We start from the raw sequence: 26,531 nt of genomic DNA, 5'->3' as shown, positions 1-26,531 counted from the left end.
AATAATAAATAGTAATGATAACAATGATTAAATAATACAACTATACATGTTTAATTATTTTAGTAAATAAATAAATTAATAAAATAATAATAATTCATAGTTTTTTGTTTAGCTAGATTTGCACTGTAAAAGTGTGTCCAGATCGTGCGCATGGTCCGATCGAAAGCACGCTGGTATTTACGACACAGTTTGACGTGGACCGTCATCACAGCTATGGCGGATGCTGTAGGGGAAGTGCTTCAAGGCAGCTGGTAAGAAAACACTGCTATCCAATTACACCAGAGAACCGTTCACCGATCCGAGTTTGATATTGTCACCTGGAACTTGAAGCCCGTTGAAGAAATGTTGTTAAAGCCGCAGCTGATACACGTCACACGTTTAACTGACAGTGAGACAGCTATGATGTGCTAAGCAGCTAGTCTGGCTAGTCAAAGCAGTCAGTGTATTGTTAGGAGACTCCAGCTGTTTCTCAGCAGTTTGATACACACTTTTCAGTTTTATTGAGTCCTCTGTCATCTATCTCCTAAGCGATTCAATATGTAATTGCCGTGATAACAAATGTTGTGGTTGTTTTCTCAGGACTTGGTTGTGTGTTCGATCTGCTTTTGCTAGGTGTTAGCGTAGCTTTGCACACAATATAGCTGTGAAAATGATGATTGTGTGGTGATATAATTGAAGTTTTGTTTACAATTTCATATCACCATTGCCCACTCAGCGGACGCGGTTTAGTTGTTGTTTAAAATTTTTCCATTTAAATGATTGCTAAGTTGCTCGGCTAGTCTCAAAAGTGGGGGAGTGTCTTGCTGTAAATTGTCTATTTCATCTCAAATGGTGGGTTTGTGAAACTGATTGATTCCATAGATGTCTGTTTGCTTGTTTGCCACATTTCAGAAAAAGCGATCCGTATTTAAACTGTAACAGTACCATTAGCAGTATGATGGGCTTAAAAATATTATGACTCTTGGCCTCAGAAGAATAACAGAGGTCACGATTCACATCTACTCGTATGACAGAAACGCAGTTGGAATAGGTGAATCTGAGGGTTTGCTGACCATACTATGCATCAGACTTTTGGTCTCAATGTCTTTAGAACTTCCTTTTCAGTAGGACTGGGTGCTTTGACTATTCCAGTGTAGGAACGTTGAAACCATCAGTGTCTGTGAATCCGATGAACATCACAGACTCATTTGTGAAGATATTAAACGAGCGCTCGACAGGAAGAAAACGCTGATTTTCGTGAGGTTCATGAATGACATCTTTTTAAACAAGATGTCTGCATATTTGCAGACGGGTATATAATAGATGTTGTATTGATATTTGTGCTTTTATCATTAGAAAAGGTACAGGGAACTGCTGAAGAGACTGTTAGAATACATGCTTTAGAGGTAAATAAATGAGTGCTCCACAGGATGCTGGATCTGCTCAAATTTTGTGAAGTTTGTTTATTACATCAGTTTAAATGAGGTATGCGCATAGTTGCAGACAGTATATGATATTTGTTTTATTGATATTTGCCATTTCTTATTAGACAAGACAGTTAAAATTTACAGAAAACATTTTAGGATAGAGAGGGAGAATGAAACAGGCGAGCACTTTAACATCATGAGCTCAAACGTGTCTGCCACAGCTCTGATATGTGGACTGTTTAAATGACACCGTGTTGCACACTGTCCTATTATTGTATTAATACGATGGCATATAACAACTGGTCATTTACGTGTCTCCATCTCTTCACATGCAAGCAGGCGATTAATGGCCATATGGGAAAATTAATTGGCCGATGCTGATAATTAAAGTCAGAATATCGGCTGATTTATCAATCACTGTGCTATATCGGTCAACCACTAGTTGTAAATACATGAAAAGTTGTTGAGTTGGTGTTCTTTTTACAGCCTTATCAAGCTGACGTTTTCATGACATCAACATTCCTTTTTATCTGACTATTTAGTGCCGAACAGAATTATTCTAAAAAAAACAACTTTGCATTCTAGAGAGGAATTGGGAATTATAATGACACAGTTAGTTTAGCACTATTAGATGACGGTCTAGTTCGTTTTTAGCGGTTCCTCTATTCTAGACTGAAGGAAAATGTTCACACTGAGACGTCACACAGAGACACACCTCTGTAGGCTAGGTTTTATGTCCTCTTCTCTGAATATGGATCTTCCTGTTTTCACAGATAATGACCAGGAAGAGAATAGCCTAATCCATAGGGGAGATAAACAGCAAAGTATGTGTGCGGGAGGCACATGTTTCGGCTTGTGTTTTGTGAAGTTACAAATTAACCACAGAGAGAGCTTTACACTGTCTGTTGCTAATTTTTCCTATTGCTCTTGTTGCACCTATGAATGAAAGAATGAACTTGCATTTTCTCACCTCAGTTTGGAATGGCTTGTTGTTAGACCATTTTAATGTCAGCTCAGGTGCATTCCCTTCAATAGAATATTTTATATGATATCTGTTATAATTTGTTCAAAATTCCATTTTATTTTATTTCCCAATTTCTGTGTTTTCCATTTCATGTTCTCAGAATTCCAGGTTTTAAAGTTTAATTATTTTATCATTAGAAAACTGTCTAATCAAATTAATTCATCCAATTTTAATCAAATGAGAAGAACAGAACAATTACGTTTCAACATACCATTGCATTATTTTTATCAAATGAAGAGCTTCTATACTGATTCTCACAGCACAATCAAAATGACAAAATTGGAATTTGTTATTTATTTTTTTGGTAAAATACAGTGCTGCACAGAAGAGCATCACAGAAGCAGTGAAGAAACTCTTGCTTGTGTACTTAAATATAATGCAATTATTATTAATATATAATTATTATTACTGATACTACATTGAATAATACATTTTTATAAATAGAAGTAATTTATGTCTGTCACATTTTTTAAAATGGAGCTTTTATTTAGGCGTCTATACAGAAAACTGGATGTTTTCGATGACTTCACAACTCTGGAAAAGAAGTTTGCTGCATGGGCTGATTTTCTTATTATACTGCAAAAGGCTGTGATTTAATTACCTACATGGTCTGCATGTGCTGCACTTCACAATGAATAAAATGGATGCTGAGTTGGCTAATTTGCGTGTCAACGTTCTGGAAACCTGCATGAGCTTAGAGTCTGGGACGGGACCAACAACTCTCCAATATTTTGAATTTGGACTGCAGTACCCATTTCAAACAATTTTTGTCAATCTTACATATAGCCCCTTTAATAACAGAATTTTATTCGATTTTGATTCAAAGGGTAATAATTTGATTATAAAACGATTCACGATGCATCACGATGCATTTTATCCTCCAATTTCTTTTTTCTTCAGTTTCATCAATTTCTTTTTTTTTCATCAATTTAATCTCTCTATTTTTTTCCCTTTCAGCTTTTTTATTTAACAGCTGTTTTCAAAAATCAGGATTAGCGGAATTAAATAAAAACATCCCCCATTTCTCACGAACCACTGCCTCATTATTATTTTCTGCGGTGTTTTCCTCCGTTCTGTGCAAATCAATGCAGAAACAGGTGCAAGCTAGTATTTCATGTTGTTTGTTTGTATGTTATCATGAATAAGCTCTCCCATTGCTATATGCGTGGGTTTGTGAAAGATTTTCGAGATCGTAGTTTAAATCGGGCACAAATGGTTATGTGTTTTATACACCTAGTCTTTATACACCTGTGACTGTAAAAAAAAAAATCTGATTTTTGGCGGACGATTTGCCGGATGCGATGTGAAAAGTGCCATAGCAATGCATTGTTCTAGTTTAAAAACTTGTTTTGGATAGAACAGACTTGGTAAGAATAGGCATTAATAGTGATCCGTGTGTTTGTGTTCTGAAGGGATGAGGATCTAGCTGATGCTCTTGACTCAGCAGGCTATGATCTGGATTCTGACCAGGATGGTGTCATCCAGGTCCGTAACCTGCCCCCACCACAGCGCGCCAAGTTATGGATGGTAAGTGTGTGTGTGTATGTCTGAAGACGAAATGGCTTGACTGCCTGTGTAGCATCATGTGGAAATATTGACTTTCAGCATTATGAAAAAGCTTTGGAAAGATCGAACATGCTGTTTTGAGAAGAGATAGACAGAAAAAGTGTTTGTGCATGGATGACTGGATACATCAAAGATCCATGGAGATCTTTGTTTTATAGGGTTTTCCAGCAGAGCCAACAGGTCCCAAAGGGCTTTAGAAAGCCTCCGTATTGATCAAGTGGGCCATTAAGGAAACTGTAGCCTGGCCCTTTAAACAGACACCCCTTATGGGATTACTGTACATCTTGTTCAGGAGCCTTTCTGAACTACAGTCCCATATCCCTAATTTTCACTGATATCCCTCTCTCTGTTTGCTCTCCCATACTTTTGACTTTTTGCTGTTTGTGCTGCTGGCTGTGATATCTTGTTCAGGAGCCTTTCTGAACTACAGTCCCATATCCCTAATTTTCACTGATATCCCTCTCTCTGTTTGCTCTCCCATACTTTTGACTTTTTGCTGTTTGTGCTGCTGGCTGTGATGTTGAATGTGTGTGTTGACAGATTGCTTTGAACGTGTCTGGTAAAGGAGACAGTCTGTCCTCATGGGATGGGGCTCTGGACCTACAAGAACAGACGCTTATTCACAGTTGCAGTCAGCAGATCATTGGTGAATAACCAGAGCACACCTCACCATATTTTAATTGTGGCATCTATTGGTTGCATGCCATATTTTTATGTCATGAGTTCCATGAATGGGAAGTGAGCTACATTATGCTGGTTATTCAGAACACCATGTATGACATGCCATGCATTGCACAAACATAGCTTGATGGCATTTCTGTTTGTTTGTGTTCTACAGTTTAAAGAGACAAACACTTGTTTAAAGATTTGTACTCCAGTGATGACTATAATTGTGAAGTACAGTATGTCTTGAAACTAAACCAGTTATTTTTCTTCTTTACAAAGTATGCAATGTTGTGAGGTTCAAATACAGCCCCTTTAAATTGAAATCATAGCTTAAGCTTTCAGCTGTTGTTTTTTGGGCTGGGTATAGATACAGATTTTCTATTAAATTTCAAGTTGATTTTTCTTGCAAATTAAATGGGTTTTCTCTTAGGTTTTGCTGTTAATTATACAGGGGACATTTTAACTTGGAACATTATGTAGAAGTAGATCTGGCGCTACTTTACACACTCACAAGGTGCATGGATAGAAACAACAGTAATGGCACCGAGGAATCCAGCAAAACTTGCAGTGAAAACCTTTAATAGATTTAAAATGAATGACATTAACCAACGCGTTTTGGCACGTAAGCCTTCATCAGAGTCAACTTGGTACATTATGAAAATATAAATTCTTCCAATTTAATTTATCACTTTTATAATTTTTTTTCCCATTCTTTCTTTAATGTATATGGGATTATATTTCTTATAATATGGTGAAGCTAATGTGGAATCTTCTGCATATAGATCAGCTGGGGGTACCAGTGGAGGAAGGGAGAGACCTGGTATCAGACGTGGAGTCAGTTATCACCTTCTATTGCAAGTCCAGAAATGTCACCTTCTCTCCAGATCTTAGCTGGCCAAACCTTCTCAAACCACTCCTGGGCTTACAGCTGCCCCGCAGAGACCTCTATAACTGCTTCTACGCAGTCATGAATAAATACATCCCACGGTAGGAGCGTGTGTGTGTGTGTCTGTGTCTGTGTTTCTTCACTGCTGTGAAAAGCATAAGTTTAATTATTAATTTTAAGTATTAGTATGAACTTAAGTTTAGTTTCAAAACTTTATTGTCCACAGTGTGAAAATATTGTATATATGGTTTTACCATAAATACATATAAAAACAACATTTAATACAACAACCAGTGTCTATATATACAGTATATACACACACATATATATATATATATATATTAGTGTATAGTGTATATTACAATATTGAATGCATAGCTATATTTTATTGTATTTTGATTCTACTTTTTATACTATCATATATAATCAGTATAAATACATTCATTATAAAAACATGATAAATGGAAGAATCAAAATACAATAAAATATAGCTATGCATTCAATATTGTAATTGCACTTGGCACAAATGACAGCTGATACACATTCGTGCTGGCAGATGATTGCTTAATGTGCCTCTCTCTCATTCATATATATATAAAATAACTTCAAATGGCTAATTAATTTGACAGGGTGCCCACTAAGTACATCACAAATAATAAAAATTATGTTTAATGGGTTATCATTCCTTGTGTTTGAATATTGTTACTGATGTGGTAGTCTCAGCCTGAAGCATGTCTGAAGCACATAGCATACTAAATTTGAAAACACACTCTTAAACATGTTGCAGAAAGGAAAGCAGAAATCCAAAAGCCGAGCTGCATATTCTGCTTTGTTCACTTGGTTATGTCTGTGAAATGATCTGTGAGGAGGATTTCTGTGCTGTGCTTGGACTCTACGTATTTTTTTTTGCTATTTTCCTGTGTGTTTTTTGTGCAGTCACTAGCAGAGATGCTATTCCATTATATTAATTATTTATTTTCCTTTTATTTTGGTGTTGTATATCTCAAAAAAACCCAATTCAGTGAAATTTTATCTCATTGCAGAGACTGTGTGGTGAAAGGACGGCCATTTCACCTATTCAGACTCCTGTTACAGTACCATGAGCCTGAACTCTGCTCATTCCTAGACACAAAAAAGATCACTCCTGATTCCTATGCCATCATCTGGGTCAGTTTTTCTCTGACCTCTCTGAAAATGCTTCAGTGTTTTTGGCTGGGGGGTTACTTTTAAAATTCCACCACATATTACAGAATATATGATGTAAAATTAAATTTTTTTTTGCATTACTGACGACGAGCTAACTTAATCTAAATACTTTGAAGTACAAAGCACTGGCAGTTTTGCCAGAATAACATGCAAAAAATCTGCCAGTTAAGTGAGACAAAATACTCTGAAAAAGCCTAAATATCTAATGCGTTGTTGCTTCTCAAGTAAATTTATTGTAAACCGATTTATTAGATTTTTTTACAGGAAAACAACAACAAAAAATGCTTATTAAGAGTAAGATTTGTTCAGTACATCTTTGCCCTAAAGAAAAATCTAGACAGATCTAACAGTGATTTATTTTTTATTTTGTATGATTTCATCATAGAATATTACCATGCATGTAAGGGCTAGATATAGAATTTTTGCTTGGCATAAAGCTAAATGGTCGCATAATTTACACAAGGTGAACTATTTTTCCTGCTCCAAATTTACTTCAAAATCCCAGTTTACACAACATCTTTTTCTGATCGTATGTGTATTCACTTGAAGCTGAAGTATGTCAATTCTGTACCACTAGCGCCACCAAACAGAATTGCAAAAATAAATAATGTTTACAAAACAGTTTTCTGAAAATGCACATCTGCCATTGATCATACAAAGAGAGAGTCCCACTCCTAACTTACACCATTGGTTGAGTAACGTTGTTGGCGCAGGTCGAAGCAGGTCCCTCAAAACAAACTGAGCAATTTTCAAAGCACCACAGAAAGTCAGTGCTTACAGTTTCTAGTTTCTTTTAACATATGAATGGCATTGTTGGCTCTGCATATTAAGCTGGGATAAGAGAAGGTATTTTAACAATTAATATATATATATATACTTAAACACTTTTCTAAACTACAGATACATTCTCAGAGTTGGGGTTAAATACCATACATGTCCATTTACCATTTTGATCTGTATGCTAAAGTAATATATACTAATGTTGTGCGTTATTTGCTTCCTGTAGCTGGGCAGTCTCTTTTCTAGCCACTGTCTCCCTGAGGTCACACAAGCCTTGTGGGACATTTACCTGCAACAGGCTGATCCTTTTCTAATCTTCTTCCTCATGCTCATCATCCTTGTCAATGCCAAGTATGTGATACTGGACTGTGGAATTTTGTTCTGTGCTCCACACTGTTTATGAATTAAAGTAAAAAGATGTTTTTCTTTTCATTTTTTTAATGTCCAGAGACAGCATTCTCACCCAAGAAGGAGCCAGTAGAGAGGACATAATCAGTAAATACTTTCATGCATTCTTTCTGATTAAACAATCCAATCCAAAAATAAGTTGCCTTGATCTGTGTCACTAAAGTGTACAGCTGTAAAAAAAATTGTTTTCAGAAATGCTGGAGCAGTCGCCGTCATTACTAGAGGCAGAGGACATAGAAGACTTGTTCTCTTTGGCACAGTATTACAATAGCAAAACTCCTCTTTCTCTCAGAAAGGTATATTTGTGTTCTTTGGGCAGCTACTTCAAAATTTTATATACATAACAATAATTAAACTTGTGAATTAATATGTCTTGATCACAATTTCATGATCACAATATCATAATTGGCCCGCAATTGGAATAATAATAATAATATTTAAGGCACAATGCTGGTTATCACAAAATAAAACCAGACAACCTCTGAAAGGGTTTACTTGGGCTGACTGAACGTTATCCCACTTATAACACAGCTACTAACCAGATAAATAAATACATGTACATACAATGTTGATTTGCTTTAAAATGATGTAATCAAGTAAAAATAAATAGCTGGTTACGTCGGAGATCTGTCTGTGTTTATTTTGTGGAAATGATTGTCTAAATCATCATTATCCAGCGTAGTAAAAGACCATTTGCCAAGTACATAAATAAAACGCTTGAAACGTTGATTTGTAAGGTGCCTCTTAGAGGAAGGGTGGGAATTGTTTTCTGAAATAGTTATGCATTCCCTTGCAATATTTTGCATGTCCTCGCAATAAATTTACCATGGTTTTACTTCAGTAACCATATTTTGTCCATGATATTCGTAGTGAAAACTTAGAATTAATAAAGGCAAATGAAAACATTGGTAATAAAATCATAATTTTTGGGTTACTATGGTTTAATTACAAATACCTTGGTTCAAATATTAACCATGGTTAATCTATATTAAAACAATGGTTTATATATGGATGCATTATACTGCATTAAAACCATGGTTTCCACCAAAAACTATGGTTACTACAGTCTACAAGTACAATATTACTATAGAAAAACAATAAGGTTACAACTGTAACCCTGGTTCCCTGAAAGGAGGGAAGGAAACGCTGCTTCACTTTAGCTTTTGCTAGGGGTTATCTCCGCAGGTGTAACCAATCTCTGAAACTCTTTAAAATCTCACCAAAATCTTGTTAGAATATTCGACTGAAGGGTATAGAGTGGTACTCATCCACTGTAGTGAAGATCCATTGAACAGAAGATGCATACATTTCATTCCCTCCTTTCAGGGAATCAGGGTTACTGTCCTAACCTTATCGTTCTCTTTCAAGTCCGTCATTTCAATTCTTCGCCATTTTAGCTGACGCTAGGAGAATGTATACATCACGCATGTTACTGATTCACACGCACAACAATGTTCACTAGCCATTGGGGTATTTAAAGACACCAACAGAGTCTCCTCTTTGTATCATAATAAGAAATGAAGAGCAAAATGATGAATGGATGGATATACATGGCTATGACATTAACCGGTTTGATTAGCGCAGCATCGCAGGATGCTTTAAAACACTGATATGTGTGATTATGTATATAAGGCACTAGCCTTGTGGGTAAATGGGTTAGTGCAAATTTATATAAACTGACTGCGGCTTATGGGAAGACCATATCAATAAATATAAAGAAGCTTGTAGTCAGCAATGGAATACACAGTTTAGCTCTCCTCCACAGTAGCACCTGTGAAGAGAGAAAGGTGACATCCAGGTTGTAAAACCTAGCGAAAGTGCTAGGGGAAGTTCAACCTGCAGTGAGGCAGATGCCTTCAAGGGAAACACAATTAGACCATGCCCATGAAGATGCCAGGCCATTAATGGAGTGAGCTTTAACGTCAATGGGTCACTGTTTGCCTTGCGAGTCGGATGCAAGCGCAATGGCATCCACAATCCAATGTGAAAACGTTTGTTTGGAGATGGCCAAACCTTTAAAGCGACCCAGTGACACAAACAGAGCTGATTCGACAGTCTAATTTGCCTTGTACGATCGACATATGCATGCAGTGCTCTTACGGGACACAGTGTGTGTAGCCTCTCCACTTTGCTCGAAGCATACGGAGGGTAAAAGCCTGAAGGGGAATCACCTGTGCCCTGAAGGGAGTTGTTAAATCTTTCGGCATGTAGCCTTTCTTGTGTTTTGAGGACAGCTTTTGATAAGCCTGGTCAAAATCTTAGCAGTAGTTGTTGACCGACAGTGCTTGAAGTATCCCAACATGTTTCACTGAAGCCAAAGCAAGAAGCAGCACAGCATTCTTTCTATAAAGAATGTGTAAACTCACTGTATCTAGTTGCTCAAACGGTGGGCCTGCAAGTGCTTTTAACAAAAGCGCAAAGTCCAAAACTGGCAATATCAACTTCAATGTGCCATGTAAGAACTTCACAATCAAATGATGTCTGCCTACTGACTGACCGGTCAATGGGATGTGTCCAGTTGCTGTGGCAGCAAAATATACTTTGAGCATAGAGGAGGTGAGACTTGCATCCAAACGTTCTTTCAGAAATTGAAGTATAGGCTGTACGGGGTCTTGCACAATGTCCTCGCCCCGAGATGAGCTCTAAACACTTGCCATTTCAAAGTGTGTATATGTCTCGTTGAGGGGGCTGTGGCCTGTTATGTGGTGTCAAGCCATGGTTGCGAGAAACCGTTTGCATCATTTGGGCACCGTTCACTGGCCAGATGTGAAATTACCACTATTCTGGTTGTAGATACCAAAGCAGATCTCAGCTCATCCACTGGCATCAAAGAATTCTGTTAACTGGAGGGAATACATACTTCAGTCCTGCTGGCCATTTGTGGGCCAGAGCATCCAGGCCCAGTGGAGCATAAGTCAGGGAGTACCACAAGCAAATATGTGTTGACTCTGGGGATGCAAATAGATCTATTTCAATTTCTCTGAATAGATCTCATATCATCAGAACTGTCTAAAAGGGGGAAGACTCCATTCTCCTTGTATAACACCCTGTTGCGAGAGCAAATCTGCGCTTCGTTTCTTGTGACCAAGAATGTGTGTCGCACGTATCGATTGAAGTTTTCCATACCAGGGAGAAGAGTAATTTGCTAAAGTATGATGCACCAAGTTCATTATCGGGCACGATCAAACTCCCCTCAATCGCCGTGTTGTCGGTTCTGATCAGGACATGAAACTCCCTGGACGGCTGGTTGGAAAGCCATCATTGCTAGAAATACAGCAAGTACTTCCAGACAATTAATGTACCAGGTAATTTTTGCATCTGTCCAGGTGCCAAAGGGACAGGGCTCTCCAGCCCATGTTTGAAGCCACATGATGTAAGCAACCATGTCGCCATGAATGATGAAGCACCTTCAATCTGAGCCAGCACTGAAGAGGTCTCATATGCAGTAGCCCAATCAGAGTGAGCGCGGAGGCCATGAACCCCAAGGACAGTTGAAAAAGCTTAGGTAGAAATGTTTTTTTTTCAGCTTGAATGTGTTTAAACACTGTCCCAAACGCTCCAAATGTGCAAGCAACAGGTCTGAATTTGCATGTTTCTTCCATTGTTTGTTCTAAGAGCAACCAGTCGTCAAAGTAATTCATAACACAAACGCCACTTAGCCTCAGCGGAGTGAGTGCTGCATCGACACATTTTATGAATGTGTGAGGAACCAGACACAAGCTGAAGGGCAGGACTTTGAACTGGTGAGCAGTCCCCTTGAGAGTGAATATCAAGAATGGGCTGTGATGAGGGGCTATGTGCATATGAAAGTAAGCGTCTTTCAGGTTGATTGATACAAACCAGTCCGTAGGGCGAACATGAGATAGAATTTGCTTCAGTGTAATAATTTTGAAAGGAAACTTTGAGTGTCCGGTTCATGCACCCCAAAGTCAAAATGGGCTGCCTTTTTTTTTTTTTTTTTTTTTGTGCAACTAGAGAATCTAGACCATCGATATGTTCTCTATCGCAATGAGGTTTTATATCTCTGAATGGAGAACCTGCACGTCCCACATTATTGCGGTGAAGGAAACAACTGCGTTTAACTGTAATCGTGCTTAAGCACATCGTGGAACCTAATTTCCAGCTTGTGACAGTGGGGAAAGTGAGAGGTCTATTAGGCTATGTTGAGGCACCTAAAATCTCTGCGTTGCGATATAGCCGTCTTCTGGCATGTCGTCAACAACAGTAAAAATAGGCATTGAAATTACCTGTGTCAAGACACAAACTCATTCCTGACTCTCAGCGCCAGGATAAGCGAAATGCCTATTAGGTTAATAGGCCTAAAATCTCTGTGTTGTGACATAGGCAGTCTTCTGGTATGTTGCCAAATATAGTAAACACAGGGCAAACCGTCCTGCTTTACTGAGGAAATGACACGCGCGGTTCCCAGCTCACAATGGCTGAGAAAATGAGAAGCTTGTTTAATAAGCAATGCAAGGTGACCTGTACTCGACAAGTAATATTAAGCTGTTCGTGCAGCTCTGGAAAGAACGGCACCGGCGGCAAAACGCTGAGGCATGGCAACACTGTTAACAACAAAAGAAAATTTTCTCTTTTTTTTTTTTAAGGCAAGAAAACTTCAAGCATCACCATCTCAAAGGCTGCTTCATTCTGTTTTCCCACCCGCAGGGGAAATATTACAGTAAACGTCTCACCTGAGCGTGTACATGTACCACTAATAAAGCCCAGTGACAAAGTACCCCTGACATAAACACCACTATGAATGATTGCAATGTGCCGGAGTATGCCATTAATCAGCACAAAATAGGTGAGGCCACTGGAGATGGAGAGATGCAGGCTCAAGCCGGCGAAAATCACACTAAAGTTTTCTTTGCTCTGTATCCCATTCTCGCTAGATATAGGGAGGAAATGGTAACTGCATCTTCTTCCTCAGAAGCAAGCTGAGAGCAAAGCGTTTGTGTATCACATGATCACAGTAAACACGATCAATTTCAGTAAGTGCTGCTTACCTGGTAGGTATAATGTTTGTGACATAGCACCCCTCTTATCATAAACTACGCTCCGTGTGATTGCATCATGCGTGCCATATGCAGATCGTCACTGTTGTACTGGGCAGGCGAAGCCGCTTTAGATGGAAGAGAGGATAAACACACGGTGCGAGCCGGTGACAAATCATCCTCAACTCCATACTCTATATCCCGTCCTCGAACACCTCCCTCATGCAGTTCCTTGGAAGCCACAGGAGTAGAGTGGGAGGTGAAGGGGATGGCTTTAACTTTCAAATGAGCCGAGAGCAAAGCATCTTGAGATTCATGCATTCACTGTGAACACTATCAGCCTCAATGAGCACCACTTTGTTTAATGGCACTTGTGCCTGTCAGAGGAAATATGCTTGTTTTCACGTATTTGTGGAAACATTTGCAAAACGGCATATTTATAAAGAAGTCGTTAAGCAAATGGCACTTTTACGATTGTTCAAAGTTTACAAATACACAAACACAATCAGGCTGTAGTGCTTAATTTACACGCTAGAGAAAATTCTAAATAATTCAACGGATATATTCCGTTGAGGCCCACAGGCTGTATAATTATATCCGATTGTTTTGAAGCAGTGAAAACAGAAGATGCTTGTCCTTCTGCTGTCCCACTGGAGGAAACTTCCAGAGCTGCCGTTAAATGGCAAAGAGAGAAATCGACGACCGCCAGAGCACCACAGGGAGTGAAAGAAATTATCCACCCACTGTGAGTAGAGATCTTGATGCCGATTCTAATAGAGAAAATCCAGTTGATGTGCAGAGCCTGAGAAAGAGAGATCTTTGCCCTGAAGGAGACAATTCTAATGATATAGCGCTGTGCTGGCATATATACAACCACAACATTAAAACTGCCTGCCTAATATTGTGTAGTTCCCCCTTGTGCCACCAACCCTCATCTCAGAATAACATTCTGAGGCTCTATTCTTCTCACCACAATTGTACAGAGCGGTTTTCTGGGTTATCGTAGACTTTGTCCGTTCGAACCAGTCTAGCTATTTTCTGTTGTCCTCTCTCATCAACAAGGCGTTTCCGTCCACAGAACTGTAGTACATTTTAGATACTGTTGTGTGTGAAAATCCCTATGATTTTACTATAGTAATATTGTAAACTATATTAACCATAGTTTTTGGCAGAAATCTTGTTTTTACTATAATAATGTAGTTGCCATGAAGGCTAACCATGCTTTTGGCGTAAACCATGGTTTTACTGTAGTAACTCTTGGAATCCATGCTACAGTACACTGTATCCATAAAGTAACCATGGTTTTATTATAGAGTAACCATTGTTAATCTTGTGGTAATGTAGTTACATGTAGCTATGGTTTTAGCTACAAATACCTTGGGAAAACTGGTATATGTAATAAAACCATAGTACAAAATTATGATTTTTATTACCTTTGCTTCTGCTTTATTGTGCTAGTACTATGGTTTTACAATGAATATCATGGTTAGAAATAAAATATGGCTACTCTAGTAAAACCATTGTAAATGTATTGTGAGGAAACGCAAAACTATTGTAAGGGCATGCAAAACGTATTGCCAGGGCTTGCAAAAATCATTGCGAGGGAACACAAAACTATTTCAGAAAAAAGATTCCCGCACTGTCCTCTAAGGAACTCCATACATATGTGGATGTTTGGTTGTTTCTGAGAAATATCAGACCCCTAGATGATGCCATTGATCAATCATAATGGAGTATTTCAGAGAGCTAGTAATAATAATAATGTATAAATATATAAAAGTTAATGTATGCAATTGGGTATAAGAAAATAAACCTGATCAGCATTTTTACTGGGTTTACATGATGACATCAGCAGTTTTATTGTTCTGATGAGATTGTACCTTTTCTCTGCACTGCATTGCAGCTTGACATGCTTTAAAATTATTTGTTTTATGTGTTTGTAGGAGAACCATAATCTGTTTGGCAGTAGTCTGGTGGCTTTGAAGGAAGAAGACATGGACCTGAGTCAGGCGCTCTGTCTACCTGTATCTGTCCCTGAGATCCTTCAAGCCAACCAGCTACAACCTGTGAGGCCTTACTCCAAGAGTTCTGTCTTGTATATTTCCAGGCCTTGAAAACCTGCACATTGTCTTTGATTCATAATTATTGTACAGGATATTACAGATTCTTAGTGTGCTTTCCTGTGCTATTTTGCTGTTTAGGAGGGTGTGAGGTTTTTTGTTGTCGACTGTCGTCCTGCAGAGCAGTACAATGCTGGTCACCTCTCCACTGCCTTTCATTTGGACTCAGACTTGGTAAGAATGAGGCAAGCTGAGCTGAAGGGTTTATACTGTGACTCATCATGATTTATGCATAGTATTGCATTTGTATAATAAAATAATAGACCTTCTATTACTTTCTCGAATTTTATTTTTAAATAGGGATTGATTTCCTTTTGGATCCATCGGAATTGTCAAAAATGAGTGCTGTCAGTTGATTAAAATATTTAATCATGATGTTTCTCATAGTTAGTGCATTAACAAATTTGGTTCCTTTTTAAGGAAAGAATTGTTTCCTTTTTAAGGATTAAAAATAATAATAATGGTTAAAAAAATCTTGAGACACCTGCATTTTATTCTGTTTTATTGCACCAGTTTTGTGAATGACCCCTTATAGTTTGGAATACCACATATGAAATATCCCTAGTACCTGACAAATATCAGTGAAATAGTTTTCCTGAGAAATCCCATGTCTCTGTGACAGCACTAGGCTCTGTAAAGAGTCAGGATTTGTCATGCTCTTATCACAAACACTCTTTTGGAAGACAGGGAGAGAAGGTGATGTTATAATGGAAAACTGAATAAATGTGATATCACCGTTTTAAAAACGTTTAACTGATCTATTTTGTTAATCAGTTCATTTTGACAGCTCTGTCAAGAATACAATGTTTAGTACATATTTAACTGCCTTACATCAGCTCGGTGCACCTCCTTTATCTCATATCCAGAAATGTTTTCAAGACTGCTACTGTAATGCAGTGGTGTGTACTGTGCTTCACAGATGCTCCATAACCCTTCTGAGTTTGCCCTGTCAGTGAAGTCTCTTCTAGAGGCACAGAAGCAGTCTCTGGAGTCAGGCTCTGTGGCCAGCGGAGAGCATCTGTGTTTCATGGGCAGTGGACGTGAAGAGGAGGATATGTACATGAACATGGTTCTCGCCCACTTTTTACAGGTCAGAACTGCTTTTACTGTATATTAAATGCTGCAAGTGCAAATTACTTGGTTGTCAAAATACTAACAGCTGTTTATAAGTGGTAAATCAAAGCACTTTTTTAAATTATTTTGTAGAAAAGCAAAGAGTATGTGAGCATAGCAAAAGGTGGCTTCATTGGTAAGTTTATGTCCATTTAACTGTGCTTTTAATGTGATGTGTACAAATGACCACAGTGTCTGAATTGCATCTTGTAGCTTCTGACTAACTTGGGAACAAAATTATTAATGAGAAAATGTAATCGGGTGAAAGAAAATATACCCAACTAGCAGTTTTACTGCTTTTACATGTATATTGTGCTGATGAGACTGTTTTGTTTAATACACAGCATTGCAGCAGCACCTGGCAGATATTAATGTTGAGGGGCCTGATAATGTTTATGTTCACTGGATCGTGAGCACCTCAGGATCACACAGCAGCCTCAGCTCAGTGGATGTGAGTTGTGTTTGTGTAATACATTTTCTGTGTATTAATCTGATGATGGGGTTTACACTTTCATTTCATTTTCTCTATGGTGTTTTCTGCCACCTTGTGGGCATTTTAAGTAAAGCAAGTAATTTGTTACACTTCACGGAATAAAAAAGTCATTCCTCCTTTTCTTTTAAAAACAGTCAAGGTTAAATTGAGGCACTTAAAATAGAAGTGAATGGGCCAATTTTGGAGGGTTTTATGGCAGAAATGTGAAGCTTAAAATTTTATAAAAGCACTTACATTAATTCTTCTGTTAAAAGTCATGTATTATTTGAGCTGTTAAGTAGTTTTTATGGCAGACTGCTAAATTACCAGGATTTCAGCATTACGTCACTATGGCAGTGATGTTGTAAAATTGGCAATAACTTTACACAGAAACTGTTAAGAGATTTTATCATGCTAAATTAATTTTAACACATTGTTTACATCTTTTGGCTATACTTTTGAAACAGTGAATATTTTAACGTTTATGGATTGGCCCCTTTAAATTCCATTGTAAGTGCCTCACGGTTACCCAGAGGGACAATCCCAAATGAGTTTTTATGATAATCGACATTGACACAAATGCTGTTGATTTGAGCTTATCTTTTATTAAACTCAGAACATTCCTTTTAAAAAAAGAATATTTTGTTGTTGTCTCAAGTATTCCTTGAATTCAGTTCTGGTAACCAATAAAATAACTGGGTATTTAATTTACTGGCATGTCTCTCTCTTATTTTAAAACAGGGGGACTTGAATAGCACAGATGGCAAAGGAGTTAAATCACTTGTCAACAAAATGACCTTTGCACTTAAGTCAAAGTCAGTTAATGTAAAAGAAAAGGTGATCAGCTTCATTGAGAACACTTCCACGCCTGTGGAAAGGTGAGCATCTTATTCTTAATCTATGTCCTTTTAATTTCTATTAAGGGGTAATATAATCATCAGATCTTTTTAACTATGTGAATTGTTTCTACCACATCCACTTATATTAAACTTTATATGAATATAATAAAAGGTAATCATCACATATGTTTCCCAAAACAGCCTTTTTTAATTTTAGTTAGAGGCATTAATTTAAAGGTTCTGATTTTCTGGATTCTTTGTGTTTAATCATTCTCCCAACCTATACGCTGCTATTTCACACTAGAATATCAATCAATCTGCCCTGGCCAGACAAGGGGATACTGGATCGGTAAGACTTCATTAATGTTTGCTTGTGCCCACACTATCATGCAACCTGCAACTTCCCCTCTCAAGGTGGTGCTGTCAACTTTAGTTTATTGTAGGGGTTATTGGAACCCGGATTAAATGGCACACTCATGTATGTTCTAACATCATATGCATCTGCATCACTTGCATCCATTGTGCATTCCCTTTTGAATTTCCTGTTTCCTCAATTGAAATCTACAGTGGATTAGGAATATCATCTGAGTGGGTTAACAGTCTAGAATTTTGAAATCCACCACCAGACCTTCAGACGTATGTGTAGAACCACTGAGGCCACAAATTCCACTCAGAATGGTGGAAACTGGACTTTTTGTCACTCTGCCACAGTGTTTGCTGTTGATTCCATGTTGATTCTAACACTGCTCTTGCCACTGTATGTCTTTCCTTGGATTATGCAAGCAGTCTGCATCTGACACCCTGAAATCTGATTACAGCTGTCTGACTCGTTGTCATTCCCCCTAACTTGTGTGGAGGGAGACTGCAGGCTTTCATTGTTTTTATACAGAGATGATACTCTCATTTGTGCAAGGCTGTGGCAATTGTGATTAAATGCTGAACAGTTGCTCATTCTCACAGTATAATACTCTCAAAAGACTTTATAAGTGTCTGGACTTCCACACATTGATTCTCATCTCAGAGACAGTAGCAAACTTTTTAACCTCCCTCTCTTTCTTCCAACTAACAGCACACACTTTTTCTAATCCTGGAGGACCCATTTCACTGCCATGCTCTTAGTATGCCTGTCTTAGGTTAAGGATGACAATGCTGGTGTGAAGGATAAGCCTCTATTCCTCCTGTGCTCTTGTAAATGATGCCTTTCCTTTCCTCTCCTCCTTCAGGCATGTGAGCAGCAGTGATCGGGTGGGGAAGCCGTACAGGGGTGTGAAGCCCGTCTTCAGCATTGGTGATGAGGAGGAGTATGACACGGGTAAGTGCACAGTTCCCTTTTTTTTCTTTTTCAAATGCAGTACATATTCTGATGGGATGCAAATTAATTTGCAGCGATGGTCTTGAGGGTTTCTTGAAAAGTACAGGCAGGTTTGTAAGAGCAGGGTTGAGAACCCGAAAATGATCAGATCAATGCCATTCTAGTTGGGCTGTCAATAGATGTAAATTAATTAGGTGTTAATTCAGTGAGATAAAATATGTTTTAACTAGAGCTATCAAGTTAACACGTTAATAAGGCGTTAACGCTATATTCCTCTAATGCCACAATTTGTTTTAACGGCGTTAACGCACATCCTTATATGACCCTTTTAACAAACCATGCATTGACTGTCGTGAAAGCAGATGGTGGGAGACATTATGCTTAAACCTCTGCCAAGCATTTTATTAATGTAGCAAAGCAGGGGAACATTTAGAATGAAGTAAGCACACAAAACACACAGTTAGCACTGTGCACAAATCCACTCATCTCATATCTAAGTACGTACATTTGAAGCTCTGTAAATTCAGATATTACACTAAATTACTTTGAATTCTGCTCGTAATATCATGTTTGTGCTTCATTTTATAAATGCAAGTATAATTAAGAGAAACAGTGCATTTTTTAAGCGCTTTCTTTTTCTTCTTTTACTTGACATGGGCCTAATGATTAATGTGTCATTATACCAGAGTCTCTACCGCAAATCCAAATGCAAGTGGTCAAAAAAGAAGCATAATACGACCAGTTATAACAGTGATTTGTCTCGCTTGTACACCTCAGATTGAATCACGCCAAACGGGTGCAAGCCATTCTTTTATGTTTTAGAGGTCATGATAACATGTAAACTAGGTTGTGTGTAATTGACTGAAAGACAATAAATACATCTGAATGAAGCATATTTTGTCCACTCATGAGATCTTGCGATTAATCGCGATTTAACTACAAGAAAACATGCGATTAATCTCGATTAAAATAATTTCATCGTTTGACAGCCCTAGTTTTAGCGCAATTGTGCCCAGACATAACAATGAATATTCCTTCCTTTGGGGCAATTCAAGCTTGAAGTAGGCTACCACCTGTTTTTAGCAGTTTAGGCAATGAACAGCTGCACACACAACAAACCACACTCAGGCTTGCTTGACACTAGTGACAGCACAAGATCAGAACAAGTTCTTGCATTCAAACTCAGCTGGACAGAGCACAATTCCGAATGTATATTTGTTATAGTACACATTTTTAGACTATATTTCACACTTTTCAGTCCCCCTACAGTGCCCAGGTACTTCACTAAAGATAACATTTTTATGACAAATATAAATTTATCACACATTTATTGCTTTTCACATTCAAAGTTGTATTTTCAGATTTTTTTCTTTTTGCCACTGACACGCAAGTGCCAGCTTCTCAGGTCACATACAGATGGCGCACTACAATTATCTGATGGACCCAGTTGTAATATTTCCATCATAGTCTTTTTTTTTTTATCAGTCAAATTAGTTTAAATTTCCCTGACACGTGGTATATTTTATGTTGACTCGATATAGTCACGCAAGTTCAAGTCTGATGAAACGGGTGTTCTATTTAATAAGTCGCAGAGTTGGGGAACGTACTTTTAAAAGTTTACTTGCGTCATTGATTTTTCTGTGTGCACACACATACAGTAGAATTGATTAGAGAGAGAGAGTGTAAAAGAACTGGACAGTGGTGTGGATGCAGCATCATTCAAAATCAATAGTTTTCATTTACAGATGCCTTTTGTAGAAATTCACTATTCACAATCAGCCAAGAATGAAAGTATCCAATAACAAGAAGGTTACTGAGACGTATTACATGGCTCTCTGGAATGCTAGATTCTGATTGGTCAATGGCACCATCCAGTGGTCAGATATTGTTCTGTATCAGAGTGCTCATCCGAGTTCTGCAAGCCGTGATCACCCTGTCGGGTATATTGTGCGCTAACCAGTTGACTGTAAATTAACCCTTACGTGGCGAGTAGTATTCAGCTGATCATGTGATCCCAACATTGCTGCACCCATGAGGGTACTACTGCTCCATGTAGAATAAAACCACTTTTAAAAGGTTTCTGAAATGACTAGAGTAATTTCTTTAGGAGTAAAACTTTGTTAATGGGGAAAAATGACTGCACTGAGTGCGTCTTTAAAGACATGTAAACACGTGTAAACTGATGCTTAGTACAAAAAAAAAAAACACAAAAAAACTCAGAATGTATTCTAATTGTAGAGAGCACATCAATATGAAGACAAAACGAAATCCCAGACATTTTTAACCAATATTGAAATCCCAGCCGGATGCTTTTTTTCAGGTTTGGAAAAGAGGTAATATCCTGGAAAAATGAATGTATGGTCACCCTACATAACCATTTATCAGTACTGAAAGGATGTTACCACCACATTTCACTCAACACAGGGGTAGAGGGGGCACATAGTCGTCATAAGAAGGGTGCATTTCAGACTGAATAAAAAAAAAAATGTTTTATCCTTGTGCTGCACCTCCCCCGTCATGCACACTATATAAATAATATATTATGTCATGTTATGTATATGCATTTAATGGTTAACATGTTAACTTTGGATAGTTATGCATTCTATATATCTCTTTTTTTATTCTTTGTTTATTGTGGCAATTTAAGTAAAATGGTAAATGGTCTGCACTTATTTAGCGCCTTTTAAACTTAGTGGTTCTACAAAGCACTTTACACTGTGTCTCATTCACCCATTCACACACTCACACACCAATGATGGCAGAGCTGCCATGCAAGGTGCTAGCCTGCCATTGGGAGCAACTTGGGGTTCAATGTCTCGCTCAAGGACACTTCGGCATGTGGAGACATTTGGGCTGGGAAAGTCACTTTTTACAGTTAAATGTTTATCAGTTCAACATTTGATATACTTGTGATCTCAAATCCCAGTGTGTTTTTCCTTGGCTTATTTCCTTCTCTCCTTTCAGACGAGATTGACAGGTCATCAATGTCAGATGATGACAGGAAAGAGATTGTCAATATTCAGACTTGGATAAACAAACCAGATGTAAAGCACCATATTCCATGCAATGAGGTTAAGGAGACCGGGCACATGTTCCCAAGGTGAGGCTACCTATTTGAACACAGCAGAAAACATGGGACAGGTGCAGAAAAGGTTGACTTTCGCATGTTTTCTTGTACCAATTTTTTTAATGAAGTCACAAGATATGCTTAACATTGGTATGCTGCCATGGTATTCTGAAATTATGGTTTTCATCCATCATTAATATTAACACCTAGTCTTAGACACTTTCTAACCAGTGGCCCAGGTTGTCCGAATTGTCATAACTCTTTGATAATATTTTTCAGCCAATCAGATTTTGAGGCTTGTCCTAACTTCAGTGGATTGTGGATGATGTGTAATTCAAATGTATTTATTTTTTATATTCTGCAGCCATCTCCTGATCACTGCAACACACGTGTACTGTTTAAGAGAGATCGCCGCCCGTAAAGGTTTTGCTTGCATCCAGTCCAGGCAGGCCCTCAACTCTGTGGTGAAGATCACCTCCAAGAAGAAGCATCCAGAGCTCATCACTTTTAAGTTTGGCAACAACAATGCCACAGGAGTGGAGATACTGGCTGTGGAGAGGTAAGGTCACTGATACAGGACATGAGACTGTCCTATTTATTACACCTTTTTATCCCAGTTCAAGTTGTATTCTAGATTATTCTCATGCTTGTACTTGCTAAACAAGGTAAGTGATGTACTCACTCTGATTGGTTAAGCAAAGCCTCAAACAAAGCTTTTCTCAACTATTTTGAAAAATCTCAGCATAAAATCACAGTATTTATTAATGCTTGCACTCATTTCCTTATTTGTGTTAATTGTCAGAGTTCTGACACTTCTCATGTGTCTTCTCAAGGTATTTAATACCGAATGCGGGTGATGCCACTAAAGCAATCAAACAGCAAATAATGAAAGTTTTGGATGCTATGGAGAGCTCTTAGTGACGAAGACATAAGAGAGGCTTCGCTCTGGTCGTCCATGGGATGACCACTGCTCCAGCCAGATGTCAGCCTGAAGAGGAAGGTAGTCCCCTCCACCTCCTCCCTGGCCAACACTGACATTGAGGACTTGAGCGCTGTCATGAATCTTTGGGTGCGTTGCTATCACGATTGACAGGAATTCTAAAACTTTAGGCAAGGAGATGTGAATACGAGCCTGCATTTGAAATTGTTAATTTGTTTATTTTGCTTTTATCATCATTTCTGTTTTGAGAACATGTCTTAATTAGGCAAGTTAGATTTATTATCTCTCCTTTATCTGTCTCGAGCCTTAATGCAAAGCTACTGCATTTTATATAAGAGACTCAAACAGGTCCTCTGGATGAGAAAACATTTTTGGAACCTACTTTAATATATGATCATTAATCCATAAGCCATTTGAAGATTTGAGTATCATATATTGTTGTGTACTCATGTAACAGTGAAGAGTTTCATGCATTCTTATCAGAGCAGTGTTTTTACAGCACAACTAATTGGAGCCAGATCACTGGCATTGACGTATGTGCTTAATTTTCATATTGGGAAAGAACGCTACTCTCCACGATGTTGCTTGCACAAAAGAGGCTGCACCAGTGTGATATACATACTTCCACACAACTCATTAGTATGACCTTTGGAAACCAGAAATAATGATAACCATGTGTTAAGTCACCTTTTATATTCTGATTCCAAGAAGTGATTTTGTGATTGCAGCCTTGATGATTAAAAGGAACAAGTCAAGAGAAAGTCATTGTACACTAGAAAAACTAGACTTCTCTGTAAATAATGGCCAAGTTTACCAGAGAATGTATTGAGAAAAAAAAGTTTTCAGATGCCAATAACAGAGTGCATTATGTGGACCAGCTTCTATTGAGGGAAATATTAGTATTGTATTCTGTATTGATGCTGACACACTGAAGAAAGAGACTGAATTCATAAGCCAGTTTTCATCTAAATCAAATAAATACATAAATAAACAATTTACTGGTGTCAATCATAACCGTACATCTTAACACAGATCAAAGAAATGTAAGGACAATTAAGGGTGACATTAAGACTAGGGGAGAGTTATTCATATATTTTTGGTCCTCCTGTGTGAGGAAAATGTCCTACCAGTTTGTCACACTATGCTAGTTCTGAAAAATGCATTTGAAAGTTTAAAAAGAAGTCCATTGCATTAATTGTTTAAGACCATGGATTACTATTGATAAAATCTGTTTTAATAAATCCAAATGAGGTCCACCATGTCTCACTCTATTTGAATAAAATGGGTTATTTAGTCTTAATTGCACATAACAGCATGCAACAATGTGAAATTATTATTTTTGTTTATATCAAAATAAGTACATTGCAACATATTTACAATAATTCCTTATAGTTTGATAAAGAATTGTTTACTCAGTTGTCAAATGAAAGTGAAATTAAACTGTACAATATTGCCACATTAGCCTTATCAAGTGAACTGAAAATGTGTAAAAAAAAATAAAAATAATAAAAGAACAAATACTGAAGGAATGGTTAATGGAAATCACTTTTAGACTGGGCAGTAAACAGCGCACGGCTCCATATTCATTTTCACAACCCTTAGGAGCGATTCAATACTTACATACTGCAATTCAACAGTATTAGAGCGTTTACGACTTACAAATAAAAGATACAATAAACGGTTTACAGTATTACATGGAGGCTGCATAATATCAGTCTTACACCACAAATAAAAATGAATAACACTTTTTTTTTTTTTGAGAATAAAGAAAAAAAATGTGCGATTTGAAATGCATACAATCAAAACTGACAAATGTCAGAGTTTCAAAAAAGCCTATTGTTCAACTGCAAGGAATGATCGCAATAAAGATTACAAACAATTAACACTAAAGCTCCTACATGGAGGAAAAGTTTTTTTTACAAAAAATAGGAAGAAAAAAAAAGAACGAAAATAATGATAAACATATAAAAGTATACAGTACCTTTAGCCATGTAAAAACGTAAAAAGAACCCCCAAAGTTCAGTATTTTATATTGCGCGGAGTAATAACATTTTAGCATTTCTTAAGTGCTTTGTCTCAAGAAACATTAAAAATGACTAAACAATTTAGCAAAGCACCATTTCTCACTCAGCCACAGCTGCTTACGTTTAATAAAGGGGCTTGAAATGACAACCAGAGCTATATCCACCACAGGAAAAAGGACTTTAAGTGCATTTTTTCTGCCTGTTTAATTTTAAGTGACCTAGAGCACTATTAAGCTCACAGTTTTCTTTTATTATCATTTGCAGAGGAAGACTGTGATACGATTTGGACAAACACCCAAATGTGTTAATAAGAAATTACGCGAGTACAGAAAATGTGCACTGTTGACATGCATATATTGTATTGTATTGTGGCTAGGCATCACATTCATTCCCCCTCCTCTTTGATGCGCTGTTGCTTGTTGCGGCGTGAGTCTGGGGCCAGGTCAAAGGAGAAATCGGACCAGTCGTCTCGCGGAGGGAAGGAAATGGTCTGGCGCAGAGTGAAACGCACAGCATCGATCACACGCTCGCCTCGTGCTTCGGTGGAGCCCACGCTGACAGTGGATGTACCACTAGAGGTGCGCAAGATGTGGGGAGGTGGAGAAAACTCCATGGTCTGTCGGTACTCCATGATTCCTTTCCAGATGATGTGCTGGAATTCTGTGGGAATCTTCAGCCTGGACAAGTCCTGTGGATAGATATACCACAGAGCTCATGAATACAGCAGCAACTGCTCTGATCTCTCCATCACCTCAGACACGCCAGAGCCTAACATGTACTCTTTAAGAGCAATATTTTGATATTAAATTATTCTATGGGTAAAGTTTTCTCAAACATTTTGCGAGTAAGGGAAAGACTTCGAGGCTATTGTAATATACAGTACTGAGCAAAAGTCTTAAGCTGCGTTCACACTGACAGCGACAAAACGACCTCATCTCATTCACAGCTCGCGACTTCCGGCAACACGAGCGACGGCGACCTGGCGACTGGAAGTGGGCGTGTCCAACGTTGAGAAACTTTTAATTTTATGCAAATGAAGAGCAGATGGTAGAGCTCACGTGATCCTCAAATTTTAATAATATTATTAATTGTAAAGAAACAGCGTTGTTCAGACTCTCCATACACACCACTAGCGACATGCAGTGATAAAGTATCTGGCAGTGTGAACGCAGCTTTAGGCACATTATATATTCTACATTTAGTGTATCAGTAGGAAGTACCAATTTTCGATTTCAACATTCTCTTTGTAAATATAATTGAATAGAAGAACAAGGAGCCCGGATCTCAACATCATCTAGTCAGTCTCGGATTACTCGAAGAGACAGAAGCAATTAATACAGCTTAGTTAGCTTGAAGAACTGTGGCAAGTTCTCCAAGAAGCTTGGAACATCCTATCAGCCAGCAACCAAGAAAAACTGTGTCAAGGTGTACCTAGGAGAATTGGTGTTTTGAAGGCAAAGGTTGTCACACCAAATATTGATGTGAACATTGGGAACTATCTGTCCAGGGTGTTTCCCTGCCTTCGGCCTGAGACAGCTGGGATAGGCTCCAGCACTACCCAAGACCCTAACATAGGACAAGTGGCTATAGAATATGGATGTTTACTTTGTATGATGTTATTTGATAAATGAAAACTATTTATGTCATTATTTTTGAAGATATCCTCACTATACAACATTTTTCACAAGTGCTTAAAACCTTTGCA

The 26,531-nt window shown here is 38.0% G+C and overlaps 2 protein-coding genes across 8 annotated transcripts in view; one reads left to right on the top strand and one right to left on the bottom strand.

The window, feature by feature from the left end:
- The first annotated feature begins 205 nt into the window (after nucleotides 1-205).
- Nucleotides 206-22,838, top strand: LOC127654058 (TBC1 domain family member 23-like). Of its 2 annotated transcripts, XM_052141013.1 has the most exons (19): nucleotides 206-251; nucleotides 3,843-3,957; nucleotides 4,537-4,642; nucleotides 5,445-5,649; nucleotides 6,592-6,715; nucleotides 7,761-7,885; nucleotides 7,983-8,029; nucleotides 8,135-8,238; nucleotides 14,883-15,005; nucleotides 15,141-15,233; nucleotides 15,979-16,149; nucleotides 16,266-16,308; nucleotides 16,517-16,623; nucleotides 17,386-17,522; nucleotides 17,788-17,832; nucleotides 18,707-18,795; nucleotides 21,760-21,895; nucleotides 22,227-22,421; nucleotides 22,696-22,838. In XM_052141013.1, exons 1-19 carry the CDS (start codon nucleotides 214-216, stop codon nucleotides 22,778-22,780), a joined length of 2,088 nt encoding a protein of 695 aa, XP_051996973.1. In that variant the 5' UTR covers nucleotides 206-213; the 3' UTR covers nucleotides 22,781-22,838. The 2 variants fall into 2 exon arrangements, with proteins under 2 accessions (XP_051996973.1, XP_051996974.1); XM_052141014.1 differs by lacking the exon at nucleotides 17,788-17,832.
- Nucleotides 22,808-26,531, bottom strand: part of LOC127654060 (tumor protein 63-like) — a 49,477-nt gene continuing 45,753 nt past the window's right edge. For 2 of the 6 annotated variants that reach the window (XM_052141020.1, XM_052141021.1), the window contains exon 12: nucleotides 22,812-25,514. In XM_052141020.1, coding sequence (XP_051996980.1) covers nucleotides 25,212-25,514 — 303 coding nt within the window. In that variant the 3' untranslated portion in view covers nucleotides 22,812-25,211. Of the gene's footprint in view, nucleotides 25,515-26,531 lie in introns of all 6 variants that reach the window. The other 4 variants (XM_052141025.1, XM_052141022.1, XM_052141024.1 and 1 more) reach the window with 4 other exon arrangements.

Source organism: Xyrauchen texanus, chromosome 13, assembly GCF_025860055.1.
Source record: "Xyrauchen texanus isolate HMW12.3.18 chromosome 13, RBS_HiC_50CHRs, whole genome shotgun sequence".
Classification (NCBI taxonomy): domain Eukaryota; kingdom Metazoa; phylum Chordata; class Actinopteri; order Cypriniformes; family Catostomidae; genus Xyrauchen; species Xyrauchen texanus.
This window is presented reverse-complemented; position numbering and strand designations above follow the sequence as displayed.